Source organism: Misgurnus anguillicaudatus, chromosome 19 (genome assembly GCF_027580225.2).
Source record: "Misgurnus anguillicaudatus chromosome 19, ASM2758022v2, whole genome shotgun sequence".
Classification (NCBI taxonomy): Eukaryota; Metazoa; Chordata; class Actinopteri; order Cypriniformes; family Cobitidae; genus Misgurnus; species Misgurnus anguillicaudatus.
Window position 1 is genome coordinate 3,866,208 of NC_073355.2, and position 19,383 is coordinate 3,885,590.

A 19,383-nucleotide genomic window follows, 5' to 3' on the forward strand; every position below is an offset into this window, starting at 1 on the left:
TACTCAGTCAACATTAAAGATATCAAGGTAAAATTTTCACAGATTGTTCTTTACATTATGTATGATCATTTTAGGTGGAAAACTGTAAATAAAAAAAAGACTTTAGCTGGGTTGTCACAGGCAGGGTCACGTATGATAATACAATGAATTTATTCTTGTGATACTCATTACTGTTATAATGTATTTGTTTTCACGTTTTAGTGTTTGTTGTCAGTACTAACCATAACCCTGGCTTTGACTTAAATGTCAATGCACTGCCACAGAGCTGTGCTCTCGCGATAACAGCGGAACGTGATCTCGGAGGCCTGTTGTGTCTGACGATAGACACTGCGTGGGGGTTTTCGCTTTATGTCACTGGGAGAGACGCGAGAACTGCGTTTAGGCTGCCGTTTCTCATGCGTTGGCGGTGTCTTATTATTGTCCTTTCTTTACTAACGCGCTCATATAACGCTCTTTCATCCCTCCGGGCTGGATTTTGAACAGTTTTGCGATGAAGAAGATGATGCGGCGGCGGTACTGTGCTCGCGCTCGGCGGTCGTACAGATGCGCTTGCAGCTGAGGTGAAAGATGGACCGTAAGACCGTCGATGAAAACGACCAATTAAGGCTCTAATTCGCTGTTGTTTTCCACTTACCCGCTAAAATCCCATGTTTAAGATCTTGTTTAGGATGGTATTGAGGACGTCGAGCGGCGCAAGGCCCTCCGGACGCCAAACAAACAGCCAGGGTCTGTAGCCTGTTAGCTAATAACAGTGAAACACTGCAGTCAACATATAAAGATGGAGCGTCAGCCCTAAGCTGTTATTAGGACGAAGATCAGGAAACATAACCTGGTCTTTAGGCGCTTTTTGCGCTGTAAGGCTCTTGGACTTGCAGCCACATCATATCATTGCATACCATGCTGTCGGGCTTGAACATTGAACATCCTGTTTACTGGCGGCTGTCTGACATCTAAGGAATGATTTAGTTCTTCAGTCATATATCAGTTTGCAGATAACCTGAGATGGATAAACTCACCATTATTTCAGGATGTCTCTTTCTGGCTGCGGATATATTTGCCATAGCGAGCATTGCAAATCCAGACTGGATCAACACTGGCGAGTCAGCAGGTGAGATAAAATCAGTATTCCTCTATAATGTTATGTAAGGGAGCTTTAACTGTGCGCATCAATAATTAAGTTACTTTAATAGATCGGCGACTTCATCTAGTTAGATGAATAATCTTTCATGACAACAAGGGCTCTTCTCCTTTGAGTTGACACTTTATTTTAACCTTCATGAATGATATTAAGAAACAGATATTATTAAACAACGGTTAATAATTGACAGCAATAAAAAATTATTGGAATACGAAATTCATTGGTGAAAGTTATGGGAAACACTATCCATCACTTGTGTTCTTGACATGTCACTCATTGGGGTCAAACTCCACCAGTTTTTAACATTTGGTTATCATGCATATTTCATTCATGTGAGCACTTAGACATTATAATAAATCCCAATATTGCTTGTCATTATTTTTGCCAATTCAATATTTCGGTCCTTCATCTACCTTATTTTTGTTGATTCAATAGCTTTATTTGGCTCCCATGTCATACATACGTGGGATCTACTCCATTATTAAACATTTAAACACGTCCTGCCAAACACTGTCCTCAAATGTCCATGTGCAGGCGGGCTGTTGATAAACAGCTGCTCTTTGTTCAGCATGCATGACCGCTTAGTAATTGGGTCAGCAGGGGTTCAAGCAAAATCCACTGAATTCAGCAAGATTGAGCAGACTTGTGTCATTGTTATTGTCACTTATTACAATGGTGAATCGGTGTCAAAACAAGCTGATAAATGTAACAATACAATTTCAGCAAGTTTTCCCTGACTGTAAGTTTTCCTATTCTCTCTAGCTGTTATTGCTTTTAGTTTGGTGAAAAAGAACAATATACAAATGGTTTATTACTAAAATAGGTTTTGTTTTCTTTACGCAAAGTCTAACCTATTATTTCTTTGTTATTAAACTTAGTGAGAAATATGGCATGGGTGTTTACTGCTTAAACTAAATAGATGCTGTTTTCCAAAGAATGACTTGGAAAAAGGAAATAAACCTCATTGATGCATAGCTGTTTGGTGTTTTTAGATTGTATATCAGCCTACAAAATAAAGAATTTAAATGTTGTTGTTTACTGCATTCAATTCACTAAAATGAATGGTCTCCTTTGTCGAGCCATTGTTAGATTGTTTCCTTCCTGTGAATGGTAAAATCATTGAAGTGTTTGTAGTGTCCCAACCTCCTCTTTGATGTGGTGGAAGACTAAAATGTGGCAAAATAATTCAGTGATGAGACTCTTTTGTGAAAATTCTGTCTTTGTTCTACTTCTAGATGTTTTGACTAAATTCTTGCAGTGTTTTTTTTTTTGTTGTTGTTGTTGTTGTTCAAGTCATTATTTGTATTTATTATTGCTGTATTGATGGGAACAAAATCAAAGACATTTTCTTCTGGCTTCAATTAAAGGCGGAGTGCACAATGTTTGAAAAATGCTTTGGAAAAGGAGACGGGCCGACTACCAAAACACACTTATAGCCAATCAGCAGACACGCTCCTTACTACTAACCAACATCCTTGCCGGGTTGCGTATGTGTGGGGCGGGTCTTTTAAAAGAAGGTCCTGATTCTATTGGGGTAGGGGCGTTTTTGTTTAGGTGATTTCAAATATCAACATTGGCTTTGTGCACTCCGCCTTTAAGGTTATTGTCCTACATAACTATTAGGCCTAAACTTTGGCCTGGTAATGTTTCCCACAAAGTTTGTACCACAGACATCAGTAACTCCTTTTACACATTATAACCCCATTCACACAGACCTTTGGTCCCAGAAAATACCCGTAAAATTGCCAGACAAGCGTCTGTGTGAACACAAACTCGTCCCGTTAATCTTCTGGGATCGTTGCCGGAAAGAGAACCTAGTCAGATGAAACCCTCTGTGTGAACAAGAAGCCGAAAGAATGCTGTAATGGGCGTGTCGTAGTGAGGACGCACGGGTCATCACAACAAAAGTTATGGTTCAGCTCTTTAAAACGAGAGATAACATGCATATAAACATTCACCACGAGAAATGTTGCAAACTATATTGATGCAGTTCAGTGTTTCCTCTTTTTCCAGCTGTGGCGGCAAGGGGCGCCCATGATGATTATAAATGTACATTATTTTTTTAAATATAGAATATAGGCTACAGTAAACTAACATGTATTTTTTATCATTTTCATTCTGTCATTTACTTTTCCTTATATTTATAGCATATTGCTTTTCTATGTTTGATCTAAACTGTATTTTCGTAAAAATACGTTATTACGTAGTACGGATCTTTCATTGTAGTTTTAATGTAGTGTGCATTGCAAGTTCGTGTTCGTGTTTAGCGTTACAGTTTCCTGTTGCAAAGTCACGCACAGTCCTGTTTGATAATCCGCACCGCTGTGATTGACCGAACACCCGACCAGTTATCCGACATCATCAGCAATTTTATTCCACACCCGACCCGTTTGACATAAAGACCCCGACCCGGTCTCACGCAAATCGCGCAGTTAAATATAAGCCTTTAATGGTCTTCAGACAGATCTTAAAGACACATAAGCACGGGCCATTTAAAAACGAGTCGAATTTTGGTCTTGAATGTTAGACCCACATTTTACTCTTGTCTTTTGAGTCCCGACCTGCATCTACAAAGCAATGACAGGCGAATAGCCTATTATTACACCCGTTACATCAAATATTATGCAGCTCACCCGCGGGTACCCCGACCCTGCTGTTTTGTCTGAAAACAGTTAAAACAGTCTCACAGTCTGCCTCAAGTTTTTATTACCAACGTTCTTCTCTTACCACGGGAATAATGTAAGTTTCCTTACAAACAGATTCGACTATTAATGTCTTGCAGTCGCATATGAGTAGTATTCAGTATTTAGCCTTTTGTTTTTGGACAAATATCTTATCATTTAATGTGAAACTTAATGTGAGTGTCGAAGAACGGAAGATTGACAGCTTGAGCGGTCAGCAGTGCGCTGCGTTTATAGCCTATATTCTGAATAACAATTGGCCCGATAAGTTGATTATATGAGTACAGTGGTTCGAAATGGATGTCCAGAAAAACTCGTAATGTGTTAAATCGAAAGTTTAATAATGTCTTTTCTCGCAGCCCTGCGCTGCGTCGGTGTAGATATGCGCCAGTGAACATGATGACCTTGCACCTTAAATTACCCTAAATTTATAGTCATAAAGATAAAAGTAAAACAACATTCGAAACTTCAAATGATGTATTTTTATTTGTGTAAACTCACAATAAGGAGAAAACCTTGTGCTTATTTAAAATAATTAAAAACATGACGTGCCTTCTGCTGCTTTGGTTGTAGAGCGCGTCACAAAAAAAGATCAGAAACTCAAATAGGCCTACTTTTTTATTCGTTTTGTCAATTTGATAATTATTTAAGTAGGGCTGAAACGATTCAGGAAGCACATCATAGCGCGTGGTACATTTTGAATTTAGTTGGCGCGATGGCGGAGCGAATATGTCCATAAACGGCAGAGAGAGACTGTCTAAAGTTTGGGATCATTACATTATCATTACATTCCGCATCTGAACTGAAAACATCCACTGTTGTTTCACCAAGCGTCGATGAAACAAGGTAACGTAGCTTCCGTTGATTTTAATCCCATACTGTATTTGTAGCGATGTCGTTATGCGGTTTGACTAGATTTGATGTTTTTAAGTACTAAACGTATTCACGTTCAATTGCAGGACAGTATAGATTAAAAAAGAACCCCTTCACACACACGCATGCACTACAGGTGTGTGTACTAAAAAACGGCACCACAGTGCAATCATATATGAGCAACTTGTAATCTGACATATTTTGTTCAATAATAATAATAATCTCTGTCTTATTGGAGTTTAGCATAAGGAAGTTATTCTCTCTCACGCGAGTCAGACCGATCGCGCAATGCATCACATATGCTTAAACTTTTATGTAGCCATGCAACAATAATTTCAGCTGCATGCATTCACTGTATACAGCGGGACGTGATGATGTGATTTTCGAACGGATTCTTAACCTAAAATGCCCCGCAATGCGAGTGATGCAAACCAAATGCAGCGATCTATTGAAAATTAATATGTGTATTTCTGCAGTACCAAAATGCAATGAAGCAACTGAACGTCTGAATGGGGTGTCACTCTTCCTCACGCACAGCACGTGTGCACACACAGGTTGTTACCATAGCAAATAGGCTCACCCCAGAAATGATATATTATGGGGTGGTTTCCCGGACAGGGATTGGCTTAAACCAGGACTATGCCTTAGTTTAATTAGGAAATATAACTAGTTTTATCAAACATGCCTTACTAAAAACATTACTTGTGTGCATTTTGAAGCAAAACAAAGAGCACTGATGTATTTTAAGATATGTCAGTGCAAGTTGTTTTCAGTTTGGACAGCTTTTACATTTATTTTAGTCTATGACTAGTCTAATCCCTGTCCGGGAAACTGCCCCTATATGTTAGTAGCCTAATGGTAAATGCTGCAGGTGTAGAAATGTACATAAACTAGATATTTACTTTGATGTCAGGGCTAGATTACAGCACGAAACCTGTTGTGCATATTAATAAATTAAAGTGCTTAATTGTTGGCACTGGCACTAATAAACACTAAATGGGTAAAAATAAATGAAATAAATAGGCTTATTTTTTGGAGCCAAATACCTGATGCTTGAACATTTTACAGCCAAGTCATTTTCGTTATGCATTATTTGTTTTGGTTGTTTAACCTCTCGACGCGCACTAGTTCGTGCACGGAAAAACGTCAGTTGTTTTTAATGCTGCTAACACTATATATATATATATATATATATATATATAGCCTACTGTGTACAAACAAACAATAATAATAACATTGCTATACATCGTTTAAAAGGTCTAAGGGTTTAGCATCAGTGTATGGTGTCCGTTTTGAGATACAATTGCTCTAGCATCATAAATATAGTATTTTGTTACAGAAGTCCAGATGACAACATGCATAAAATAAGCTGACTCCTTACCTTTGTGCTGGTATAAGGAACGCGAATCAAATTCAGTCTGTTTCAGATGTGTGAATAACCCATAAAAACTCTCCAACAAAGTACATCCAATGACCATTTTTGTCCACAAATGCGTATAATCCGTGAAATATAGATATATTGTTCATTGTTTACATCAGATTTCACATGCACGTCTTGTAATAGATTATAATATACAATCTGATGACTATTTACATCGTAACACTTGTATATGAGATTACACTCGCGTTCAAAACCAGCGGTCAAACTTGTTTGTAAAAGTAGGCGGGAGTATAATACATAGTATCCAAACAGCGCTGTCAAATATCGTGACATCATCTGACTCACGCGTTCCTCCAATGACTTCATGGAAAATATTGATAGACAGAACGTGTAGCCAATTAGATAACGAATTCAACGATCTTTGTGTGAAGCTTTATTTCCTGGTGTGGATACGGCATTTTATACGCTTATATAAGGATAAACAATAAAAAGAACGAACGTGTATGCATGTAAACAAAAGACTTTTATTTTGTGGCTGACTGGCACTAGTCTTACAAAAACTCTTGCAAGAACCTCATTTTTGGGTCTATTGACTTCAAATGTGAAACATAACTTCTTTAGACTTGTGGCTTTGGCATCATTGCATTTCTAGGTTTCACACATATATTTATCATTAAGATTTTTAGTGTTAAAAAAGATGTTATGCAAAAAAAATTTATTACAATGTACTTCAGCCTCTCTAACTTTTTTAATTTTTATCTTAAAATTATTTTGAAACATGGAAAACGAAGCTCAAAGTGTCTTCTATCTAATGATACCACAGTTATGCTTATACTCTAAATGGTTTAGTAAAAACAGCCCTTTTAGTGAAAGTAGGTATTTTCATGGTTTGGGGCCAGAATGGGGGTGCTTTTCAAGAGGTTAAAAACACACAAAATTTTTTTATCCGATTAATCGATCGATTCAGTGCTAGATTAATCGATTACAAAAAGAATCGATAGCTGCAGCCCTATTATTAATACAGTGTGTGGAAAGCAATGTTGATGTGAGAGAAGACATGTTTTACACGCAGCTGTACACTATCTCCAAAAGTGCCACGTAAGGTTTAGGTTGTGTTTGTGTCCAATACGTCGATCGCAAAGGCAATGCCGGTAGATCGCACATAAGTTAACTGTGTATCCTCATGCTGCTCCATGCCTCCACGAGCTTCGAAAAACCGAGCGCCAAATTAGCATGGTCTTAGAGTAATTGTGAAACACGTAAGTCTTTTTGAGTTGCTGTGCCTTTCTTCTCAAATGTGTTTTTATAAATCTTATGCCTGCCCACTGCAGCTCAGTCGTGTAAACTTTCAAAATTTACCAGGATGCAATCGCATCGCATTCTTGCAGGCACTGATCCACGCGCCCTGTGTGTATGTGTGTGTGCGCGCGAGCGAAAAAGGTAGAGAGAGAGGAAGCGTTGTGCTGATTTATATCCTTCTGATACTATTGTAATTTTCTTTCTAGTTTGTTTCACTAAACCGTATATCCGCTATTTTAAACAGTACTCGACATGTACTTCAGGATTTTTTTTAAACTCCTCAAAAAATAGAGTAATGGTGACAGCCCTAAATCCAATGTAGAGATATATGCAGTATAGTCCACGCTAATGCTGCAACGGCGCATCGACGTCATCGATTACGTCGACTATGAAAATACGTCTACATGCGTAAAATGCGTTGACGCGTCGCTGTTTACATTCATTTCGCATAATGGCGGCTTCTGCTCCTGGCAGTGTTATACATACATTGATTTGTTTGCGTGCGCCACAAAATCAACAATGCCCGCAACATCACCATTTTTATTTTCATTTAAAACGGCTTCATTTATTGTTGTAAGCGCTCGGTGGTGCCTCTCTCTCTTTCTCTGCGTGAAGCCCCTAGACAGCGCCTCTCATACATGACACTGAGTGAAAGAATTAAAAGTTGGCTGTGTTTTCCATGCGGATTCCTCTGTTTACTTGCATTTTCACGTAAACGTCAGATGTTACTGGCAGAGAAGACGACTGATTCGAGTTTATCATGAAAGGTTAGCAGTGTTTTCCCACACACACTGGTTCTCTATGTGCTTGTGCGCGAGCTCTCTCTCTTCTATGCCCGCGCATGCCTTCTGTAGTAACTCTGTGTAATGGCAATTTTTTAATTTGCGCCGAATTGTCTGCGATGTCGCGTTTATAAATGAAGATTTTAGTAACTTAGTAGTTAAAGGGGACATATTATGAGATTTTTTTAGAGATGAAAACTAAGTCTAAAATAGGTCTCAGCAAAAGTGTGCCGTTTTGGGCGTGTCATTTAAAATGCAAATGAGCGGATGAAGTGCAACCACTGATCACAATGATGGTGGTTTGTTGCAATTGAAACTCAATTGTGCTGTGAAATATTTTATCTCTCTCTTTCTCTCCCTACTAAATGGTTGTGCTGTGGTTGGATAGTGCAGATAAAGGGGGCGGTATTACCTTATTCTGACATCACAATAAGGGCCAAATTACAATGACCTATTTTTCACATGCTTGCAGAAAATGGTTTACCAAAACTAAGTTATTGGGTTGATCTTTTTAACATTTTCTAGGTTGATAGAAGCACTGGGGACACAATTATAGCACTTAAACATGGAAAAAGTCTGATTTTCATAATATGTCCCCTTTAAAGTAACAGCTGGTTGGATTAAACACAAGGTTATTGGGTCATGTCTAGTCATTATTTTAATAGTCTTTGGGGTGGTTTCCTGGACAGAGATTAGCTTATGCCAGGACTAGACCTTAGTTTAATTAGGAAATATAATTAGTTTAAACAAACATGCCTTACTAAAAACATTTCCTGTGTGCATTTTGAGGCCAAACTAAGGGGACTGATGTATTTTAAGATATGTCAGTACAAGATGTTTTCAGTTTGGACAGCTCTTATATTTATTTTAGTCTAGGACTAAAACCGCCCCTATATGTCTGACAACAGAACAGATAATATGTGAAAATAGCATTCAGTTGTGTTAAAATACAATAAAACAAACAATGACTGTCAGATCAGACAGAGAGTAGAAAAACAGATTATCCAACAGATGAAATGGCTATAATCAAAAAAAGAACAGTGTATTAATAATAAAAAATAGTCGTTAGAGTAGTCGACTAATCGGAAAAATAATCGCTAGATTAGTCGACAGAAGAAATAGTCGTTAGTTGGTAAATGGACTGCATTTATATAGCGCTTTCATAGACCAATGGCCATCCAAAGCGCTTTACATGTTGCCTCACATTCACCCATTCACGCACACATTCATACACCGACGGCGGTGTCTGCCATGCAAGGCGCCATCCAGCTCGTCGGGAGCAGCTGGGGTTAGGTGTCTTGCTCAAGGACACCTCGACACTTGGTCGGGTGGAGCCGGGGATTGAACCACCAACCTTCCGATTTGTAGACAACCTACATGAACCACTCGACCACTGCCGCTGAAGTTGCAGCTCTAGTCCACGCATTTAAAGTGTTTTAGCATGTAGATCTTGTCGGCTTTATCATTTTAAAAGTAGATCACCACACAAAAAAGTCTGGACACCCCTGCTTGTGAGAGTGAGGGCCGGGTGATGCGAGGGAGAGTTCGGCCAAATTGTTCAACACAACCAATTTGATCACCCACTTAAAAAATAAGCATCCCGAAGCTTACATAGAATATGGGAAATCAGCTAATTGATGACATTTTGCACATGGGTAAAGGTGCCCAATCAGTAATTTCTGGAAATAAATTACAAAAGTAAAAAAAAGTGTTTTGGAAAATAGCTCTTTATTTGATTATCATAAAAATGTGTTTTCTATTCATAGATATCGGCGAATATCGGCATCGGCCATAACAGACAAGAGTCATATCGGTTATCGGCATCGGCCAAAATGTTCACATCGGTGCATCACTATTAATTACTGTAATCTTAAAATGTTTTTAATTTAGGGATGTCCCGATCAGGTTTTTTTGCCCTCGAGTCCGAGTCATTTGATTTTGAGTATCTGCCGATACCGAGTCTCGATCCGATACTTCTATAATACATAAAAAAATAATAAATAAGAGCGAAAAAAACAGAACCAGGATGTTCCTTATGTCATGCCGCACGCATTGCTGTTTCTGTGTGGAGTCAAAAGAGTCTAACTCTGTGCCAGCGCATAACTACAGATGTGTTAAAAATAATGAGAATATATATAGTTATATATATATATATATATATATATATATATATATATATATATATATATATATATATATATATAATATATATATATATATATATATATATATAATATAATATATATAGAATATATATAGAATATATATAGTACAGGGGTTAAATTGAGATTTGTTTTGTGGGGATGCTCTGTTGGGAGGGAGGGTTCGAGGGGTAACATGTTTAATCCTGATGACAGCAAAGCCACTGGTGTGTTTCAATGACATTTTGGACCTCTCTGATAGGATTTTATAAGTTTCAGTTTTAAAGCTGTGCCACATGTTGACCCAAACTTTAAAACCTGAACTTTAAATTATGCAAATCTATGAGTCTGACACCCTATATGCATTTGTTGCACATGTCATTATGCACAATTGATCAAACTTTAAAGGAAGTTATAAGAATCAACCTCATTGACTAATTCTAGGCATAAGATAGGCTACCCAAAAAGACTCAATTAACAAGAAAAACAACATACTGATTTAGCAATATATCTTATAAATTAGCCATAGAGATTCCTTAAGCTGGTCAGCAGTTAGTTATAAAATACCTATAGTTAGGTTGTAATTAATCTGTATAATCAAAATACATTATTTTATTAAACTATACAATCAGTTGTATCCAGTTAGTTAACATATTGTAATGAGATGAGTGACATGGCTATACATACTTTAATACTAAGTTTTCTCGACGTGGGCACCATTCTTACCTCTCTCTCTCTCTCTATCTCTATCATCTCTAGTCAACAGTATCCTGCGCGAATGCGCGTACGTTCTTGAGGTTCTGAGTGAGACGCGGAGCTGCGTCTGAGCACATGGTGACAAAAACGATTAACGCGTCGTTTAAATGAGCGGTAAAACCCGGTTTTGTCGTACGTTCCTTGCACGCACGAGTGTGAAGCCTATGAATGAAAGCACGTCAATAGGCTTGTTCAACTTCATGCGGCGCCGCAATAATCGACAGCCGGGTGACGTCAAACTACCGCAAGAGTGATCCGCGAAATCATACGGAGGAGTTTGCTTTTAAATCGCTCTCGCGGAAATTTGACGTCATCCGGCTGCCGGTTCTTGTGGCGCTGCATGAAGTCGAACAAGCCTATTCTCTTCTCATCAGTTTACACGCACCAGCGCAGCGCGTACACTGGCGTGGAGCAGAGCGAGACGTTAATGGATTTTAAACCCTGCATATGTATCCGAGTCCTGATCGGGAGGTAAAGTCCGATTCCGATCGAGTCTGAAACCACGTTGAACGGGGCCGATTTCCGATCACGTGATCGGATCGGGACATCCCTATTTTAATTTAATCAATGTAAATTAAAAGGGCACATATTATGCAAATTCCATTTAAATGCAATATGCATCAATGTGTGCATCCGCACACACACACACACACACCCAACATACATACGTTCTATAATCACTGCACCACCGTGGTGAATTGGTTCGTTACCATCGCAGTTGTAAAAAACTAGCACCATCACAGCCCTTTAATCTTATACTTTATCCACAGGAATTAGATCTATTTAAACTAAGAGCACTCGCTGTCTGTTGGTAAGGGACTACGGAGCTGTAGAACATTTGCATTTAAAGGGGAAAAGATATAAAAACAGCGCCTTTTTTACTCACACCCAAATAGGGGCATTTTTAACATGCTATTACAAGTGATCTGTGTGGTATTTTGAGCTGAAATCTCAGTTTTCTGTTAAATCACCCAGGCCTACATTAATAAGACTTGAATGTTTAAAAAATGAATACATTTCCACGTGTGTGCTGTGGGTTTACCAGAGGCTCAGGATGTGCATCTGTGAGTGTTAGAGAGAACAAGCCTGCAGCGGCTGATTTCCACCCACCGGGGTTCAGAGGCTGTTTGACTCATCTCCATAGCATTCCTTATTTCCAGAGCTTCTCAGCCTGCACTAATGAGAGAACAGCCATGTTCAGGAAGCAGACACGTTTGCATGATTTCCTGTTGTTTCACAGACATACTGTGTCTTGTGCATTGCTTCTGTATGTTAGATAAGATAAACATAAACAATATGCATAGCAGTGTGTCCCAGAACTGGAGTAGAAAGGTGCACATTTCAATTACATTAACTCTTTCACCGCCATTGACGAGATATCTCGTCAATTAAGAGAAAACCCTTCCCCACCAATGACGAGATTTTCCGTCTTTCCACAATACCGCTATTATCCACCGGGTGGCGCAACTTATACAACCTGGAAGTAGCGCCTCACGTGAAAGAGAAAGAACTCTGTGTATGTTTTAAAGATCGCTCTGCATCAGATCTCTATCAAAAGTCCTTTGCAAAAATTTAATTATCTCAGCTTTTTGCTCAAAATTGGGTGTTTTTGAAGAAACCTACCAATGTTTGAGAGGTGATTACAAGATAACTAATGAAGGTAGGATGAAAGTTTTTTTGTTTGAAAGCAGATGGTCTGTTCTTTCATCTGATATATTGTTTGTTTATATATTTAAAGAAGAACATTTTCTGGAAGACATTAAACTTTTGTAAAAATCATGAAAAATGCTGCCGCTGGCTGGCAACTTTTTTTTTAAATGCTGTCGGGGAAAGAGTTTAGGCAGAGGTCCCCAACCTTTTTTACACCGCAGACCGGTTTCAGCTTGAGGTTTAGGGGGGTGTTGAGTTGCTGTTCAAACAAAGTGCTGAAAATCCTCCTTTGCAAAATGTATAACGTTTTAAACGGAAGAAAGATTAAACAACCATGCATTGGGAAAATTTATAATTGCTTTATTTATAGTATATTTTATATAGACGTGTAAAACCATATTTTGACGGATATTTTTTTTACTTTTGTCTTAATAATTAACAGTAAACTAACTTGGCTTGCTGTTCTCAATGGCAGCTCGAATCTTGGTCGGGCTCGAGCCCCAAGTTCAAGTAACAGAACGGAAGAAAAATGCAGTAAAGGAGGAGAAATGCCAGAAGAATTGCGGCTGGGCTCGGAGGCACGGAGACTCCCGTTTACCCTAATGATGATTGACACAGTTTCCTTTTAAACCTACGTTAAAAGTGTAGCCGTTAAAATATTATTACTGCAGTAAAAGAGTTTATTTTGATCATGGTGCCACGATCGCTGGATAATTCTGAAGTTGTTTTACAGAAGAATAAAATAATTACTTTTCAGTACTTTGCAATGTCACACAGTTGAACGTCTCTGCGTATTTACATGATTTGCGACGTACATTTGCAAATGATTCATTAATTCATACCTCTGCAATACTTTGATCGATTGTGTTTTAGAAGTACTATATGCTCAAACTATGACAGCAATGTGATTGCCGCTGCGCTGGTAGAGATAAAGAGAGACCACGAAAAAGAGAAAGTGCGGCTTTGTACAAAAGTGGAAATGATTTGTTATTTCAAGTCGGCTCTTAAAGTACAAAATATCCGATTAAGCCATTATGTTGCTATTATACACTTTTTTTCAGGATGTTCTTGCGACCCGGTGGCATTTTGTCCACGACCCGGTACTGGGTCGCGACCCAGTGGTTGAGGACCTCTGCGTTAAGGTATTAAAATCAACCCAGTGTATTACTGACAGCTCTGCAATGCATTATGAAAAATATGCATGAATCCAATTGTTTTTACAAAATAAACAAAATAAATATACTTTTATTTCTATTTAATTATGCATTATAAATAAACTAGTTTTTCTAATTGTTATTATTAATTATTATTCAGCTTAAATAGTCTTAAAACCCCTGTTTCAACAGTGCTTTTTTACACCTCAGATTTGAAAAGCTTTCCGAAAAGGGACGTTGTTAACTGGGGGTTAGTTGGGATTGTGTAAATTGCATAAAAGGGGAGTTCCATTAAGTAAATGAATACTGTTTATTTGCACACTGACAATCTTAACAGGCACACCTTGGCGAGTTGGACAGCGATGCCAAGAGCGGCAGTTTAAGCGCTACTGAGAGATATGTAGAAAAGAAGGACTTCTCCCCACCAGAATCCCCTGAATCACACTATGATCAGAATTATGACAGTGCAGGTCCACTGCTTTATCAGTTTTGAACCTTAGGACCCTCGCATGCATACAAGAGAATGTGAAGATGAAGCACATATAGAAGTCTTGCGCTGGTAGCGTTTTTATAATCATAAAATAACTTTTTATAATTTCTTGCATATAAAAGGTGCATATAAAAACTGATAACAAATACAACCTTAATGCAAAGTGCTAAGTAAATTTGTTATTAGTAAATGCATTAGCTAACATTAACTAACAATGAGCAAAATAGTTTTTCAGCATTTATTCAAATTTGTTAAAGGGCCATTTCACCGATAGGAACATTAATCTTTATAGAAAGTGGGTCATATTTGTAGTCAAAATGTAACATAAATTTAGAATTTTGTGCCTATTTGACAGAGAAAAGACAGAACGTGACTTTAGAGCACATTTGTACGAAAAACTACAACTCCCACTATGCACCACAATGCACAGCTCTGCAAGCCACTCCCATTAATCGGAACACAGCTCAGATATGATATTGTGTACATAAATGCCACGTTAGTAAAACAAAGAAAATAGCCACCACCACTGTGTCTGACAGACACCAATCATGACTTACTTTTAAACGTGATGTTACATTGTGTTACACACAATAACACTCTGGTCTGGTGTGTAGCAAAGTCTTATTCAAACAGTAACGTGCGGTTTCAGATCCGCAGTACAAATGTCTTTTCAAGTAGTTAAAAAGGGTATGCATTTTAAATGTTTATTTAGTTTTACCAATTTTCTTTTTGTCTCTTGGTTACTGTAATTACATCCGTGTTATATCAGCCTCACTGCTCTCAAAATATAGACATATAAAACACCGCTCAGATATCCTATTGTGTACATAAATGCCACCTTAGTATAACAAAGAAAATAGAAACACTCACTTTAGTCAGACGTCTGTTTATCCCGGCATCCTCCACACAAACGTGTCCCCTGCACAATATCTCCACAGACGTGCTGCCTCAGCTCGTAAGCCCAAACACGTCTTTGAAATAAGCACACGCCCAGACACGTTCACAAAACAAACGTTTATATCCTTATCTGATGGAAAAATGTTAAACCGAAAGCACACAGTGCGAGTCCGTCCAAGCTCATATACTCCGCAGCGCGTCTGCTCGTGAGCCGAAACACGTCTGTGAAATAAACACGTCCAAACATGCGCAAAGTTGCTCTCTTGCCTAGAAACCTTCACCAAACAAACGTCCATATCCTTATCTGATGCAGAAATGTTATAAAGCAAGCACACAGCGAGAGTACAGGCAGTAGTCTGTCCAAGCTTCTCTACGCAGCAGAGGCCGATGGTTGCGGCGTCTTCCTCGGGCTCCTCTACTCAGCCGAAGCCCAGGCTCCGGCCTACTCCTCGGGCTTCTGTTCCTCCATCTGCCTCAGCTCTTTGCTGTATGGCTCATAAAGGTGCAATGAACAGCGGATTAGAGCATCACGCTTGTGAAATCACCCTCTTCCATATAATATTGATTAACTTCCACTGTTATTGTAACATGAAGTCTGGCTCGCTCACAACTTCTGTTTAGCTTAGCTTAGCATAAAGATGGCGGCTAATCGTTTATTTTCCGTCTGTGTTCGTATATTTTCGTAAGTCCCACCCACTGATCTGTTATAGGTCTGTAGCGTAAGTGGGTCCCACCCATAGCCCCCACCTTGGAAAAATGAGGAATGAGTGTCTGTAGTCTTTCACACTCAACAGAGATACAGGATTTCCTTCTTTCAATGACGCAAAATGACGATTTTTACATCATTGAAAGAAGGAAGTCCCGTCTCAGGGGAAACTGAGGGAATGATGCACGACCATTCAAAAACATGACTGGGGTTCTTCTAACTATACAAAGCTTAATGCCAATGGGTGAAGTTTCCCTTTAATATTAGCTAATGCCAATACAATTGTTCATGTTAGTTCATTGTGCATTACAAGTAATGTTAACAGTTATGACTTTTGATTTTAAAAATGTATTCGTAATGATAAGAATAAACGAAGATTAATCAATGCTGTAGATGTTTTGTTCAATTTTAGTTCATGTTACCTAATGCATTATCTCTTTCAGTAGTTTTGTTGGATCAGGATCTAATATACAGATACACAATGACGATTTGGATGATTTTATTCGTTTGTTGTACTATTGGATATAGTGGTGGCTGATTGCGCATCTTCGATATTTCCCTAATTAGCTATGTTTTTGTGAAGAAGTTTATAAAATCATTGCTATCATTCTGTAGTTTAGTTTCTGTTGACACTTTTTTTCTTGCCAGTTTTGAAACTGTATTGAAAAGGAATCGAGGGTTGTTATGATTTTCTTCAATAAGTTTGCAGAGATTAGTAGTTCTGGTGGTTTTTAGAGCCTGTCTCTAGTGGTGAAAACTTTTTCCATGCATCATGCCATACCTTGGTTTGTAGTCCTACATCTACGCTCCATTTTTCTAACTACCTTTTTAAGGGCTGAGCTGTAAAGATTGTACCGTGGTGCTGGTAGATTTTGTAAATCCTCTTTAACCTAATGGGAGCAACAGTTTCAACATGCTGGAAAAAACTTGAAAGTTTCTGTCACAGCATCAAGATCTTCAAAGTTATTTACTACATGATGTATTTGAGGCAGGGCTGGAAGATTGCTGATTAAACTATCTTTAGTAGTATATATGATTGTTCTGCCTAATAGATTATGTGGTGTAGAGAAAGTTCATATCTAAAGGGATTGTGTATGAGACAAGGCAATGGCTCAACGCAAATAATTTTTTATACAGGTTTTCACTTGCCCTGCCAAAATTTGTACTGGCCCCATCAAAAAAGATTTCAGTGTCACATATTTAAAATAATAATTCCAAAGTCAAATATAATTGTATACATATACATTTTATTCATTATTAATTGGCAATAAAGTTCAGTGGACCAGATAAAGGATTATCTGAGAAGTTAACGTTTGCAATGCTTAAAATGTGTCTCTGTGGTAACATTACATAAGAATACATACAGAAAATATATTTTAGTGACTGAGAGCTAAGCACTGGCCCGATCGGGCAAGTGACAATACTCTCACACTGGACCCGGGCCACCGGGCAGTCCTTTATGTTGAGCCCTGAATGGTCTGAGATATCAACCCTCTGAGGTCATTTTCCATGTTATTAAGTTGAGTCCCTACAACAGAATTAAGTCTATGTCATGTATGTTTATGGTTATGTGCACCGTGAGAAAAAACTACGGCTAGTCATGTGCCTACACACTAGAGTTTACGTTACGCCAAGTACACAGTGCATCCTTCGAGCATGTTCAGCAAATGAAAATACTTATACTAGTTTATACTAAAGCTAACCTTTACTTAGCCTCTAACACACACAAAGGCGAGTAAAATCTAAGAATTTATGAGACAGTGGCTAATATTAGACATTTAGTCGGCAAGAGTAAAGATTTTGTTGTGCATTGTAGAGGGTTGATATATGTGGTCCCACCTTTTGTTTCCATTGTAAATCCATTACTTTAACTTTTGTTTATTTCAAGTAGGCATGTTGATTATTATGTTGTTATTGTACCATAGCGTGCCAGCTGGTTGTAGTGATGGAATTAGACATTTAAGTTGTAAATCAGCAGGGGATTGGTAATGCTGAGTGAAATGTTTACCGGATGCAGACACAAGTCTTTATCAAGCCTTTAAAAGCTTTCTTCCCACCAAGACAAAATGTTTCTTTCTCATCAACAGATTAGATCTTAAACTCATTCTGGTTTTTGTTTGAAGCCTTACGTGCTGGGTGTGGCTCAGATTTCTTGCAATACAGAGTTTGTATGAAAATTAAGCCAGTCCTCTTTGCCTTGACATTATATTTTATTACAAGTTAGATTTGTAATACCGGTATTGAAGTTTATGTTAACACATTATTTCCCTCATTCTAACTAAAGGATATCTTGTTGTTAATGCTAGTTTTTTTGTTACACAACTTTTCACTAATGCCTCGATAGGCCACACATTGTTCACTTTCTCTTTTTCCTTTACAAGTGCCAGATGCTCCATTTCCAGATGCTGTACTGTCTTTTAAGCTGGAAAGGAGGGGCTATGTTGACCTTGTTGTTTAGACCATTTCACACCATGAATGCGCAGCATGCTCAAAGCATCCTTAGCCTTCCGCCGATATTAAAAGAAACAAAACAAATAACCTTACAGGGCTCCAGACTGCCACCAAATGGTGGCATTTTGCCACCAAAATTTGAGAGTGTGCCACTGAATTTTACATCCAGTCGCACATGTGCGACCAGTAAATTTGACCTTTTTTTGTGATGTGACACTGAATTTGAAACAGCACATTGTACTTTCTGCATCTGTCATTAAAGTATTTATTAGTAATACAGTGGAAATTAGTAGAAATGTGAATATTTGGTTAGCATGTTGATTTACGGTGTGTGCCCCTAAATTTTCTGGTTGCGCCCCTAAAATTTTCAGTTGGGGGCCACTGTGCTCCTAGTGAAAAAAGTTAGTCTGGAGCCCTGCCTTATTAGAATCTTTAAAGCCAATATTTATTTGTTTCGTACTGGTATTGACTGTGAACTGTAGTAATGTGATAATGACATGCTATATGTATTTTCTAGCTATACTGTAGCTAGGAGAGAAGCTATCATTCTTACTGTATGTGGTGTAAAGCACAGGATTTCCTTGGTTGTTTCATGTCCAGGATGTTTCTTGGTGGATTCCCCACAATCTGCTGCTTGTTTTCCAGGGTGTAATGTGAATACTTCCTCAATGGTGTCCTCCAATCATTCTGGTTCAGTGTTGCATTTGAAGCCACTAACCTAATTTTGTTAACAGGTTTCCATTAGATGTCATCTTCTACGTATGCCCACAGCTCTTCAGTGCTGTGTAGACAGACTGCAAGAGAGGCCTTAGTAAGAAAATGCATTAGAACATAAATAAGAGCAAGATTTTTGGGAGTGAGAATAAGTAGCTTGCATTTAATCACACCAAATTAAACCAATCTGTCATAAATACTAAATAGTTATCAATTTGTATTTATAAACAAGTGTGCAAAATCCTTCAGAATAGTAATTGAATGAATGTC

The 19,383-nt window shown here is 38.2% G+C and overlaps 1 protein-coding gene across 2 annotated transcripts in view; it reads left to right on the plus strand.

Annotated features, from left to right (window-relative positions):
• Positions 1-277: 277 nt before the first annotated feature.
• The window catches only part of mosmoa (modulator of smoothened a), a 46,591-nt gene continuing 27,485 nt past the window's right edge, over positions 278-19,383 (plus strand). The window contains exon 1 of one of the 2 annotated variants that reach the window (XM_055184172.2): positions 278-1,108. In XM_055184172.2, coding sequence (XP_055040147.1) covers positions 1,003-1,108 — 106 coding nt within the window. In that variant the 5' untranslated portion in view covers positions 278-1,002. The remainder of the gene's footprint in view (positions 1,109-19,383) is intronic. The other variant, XM_055184166.2, reaches the window with a different exon arrangement.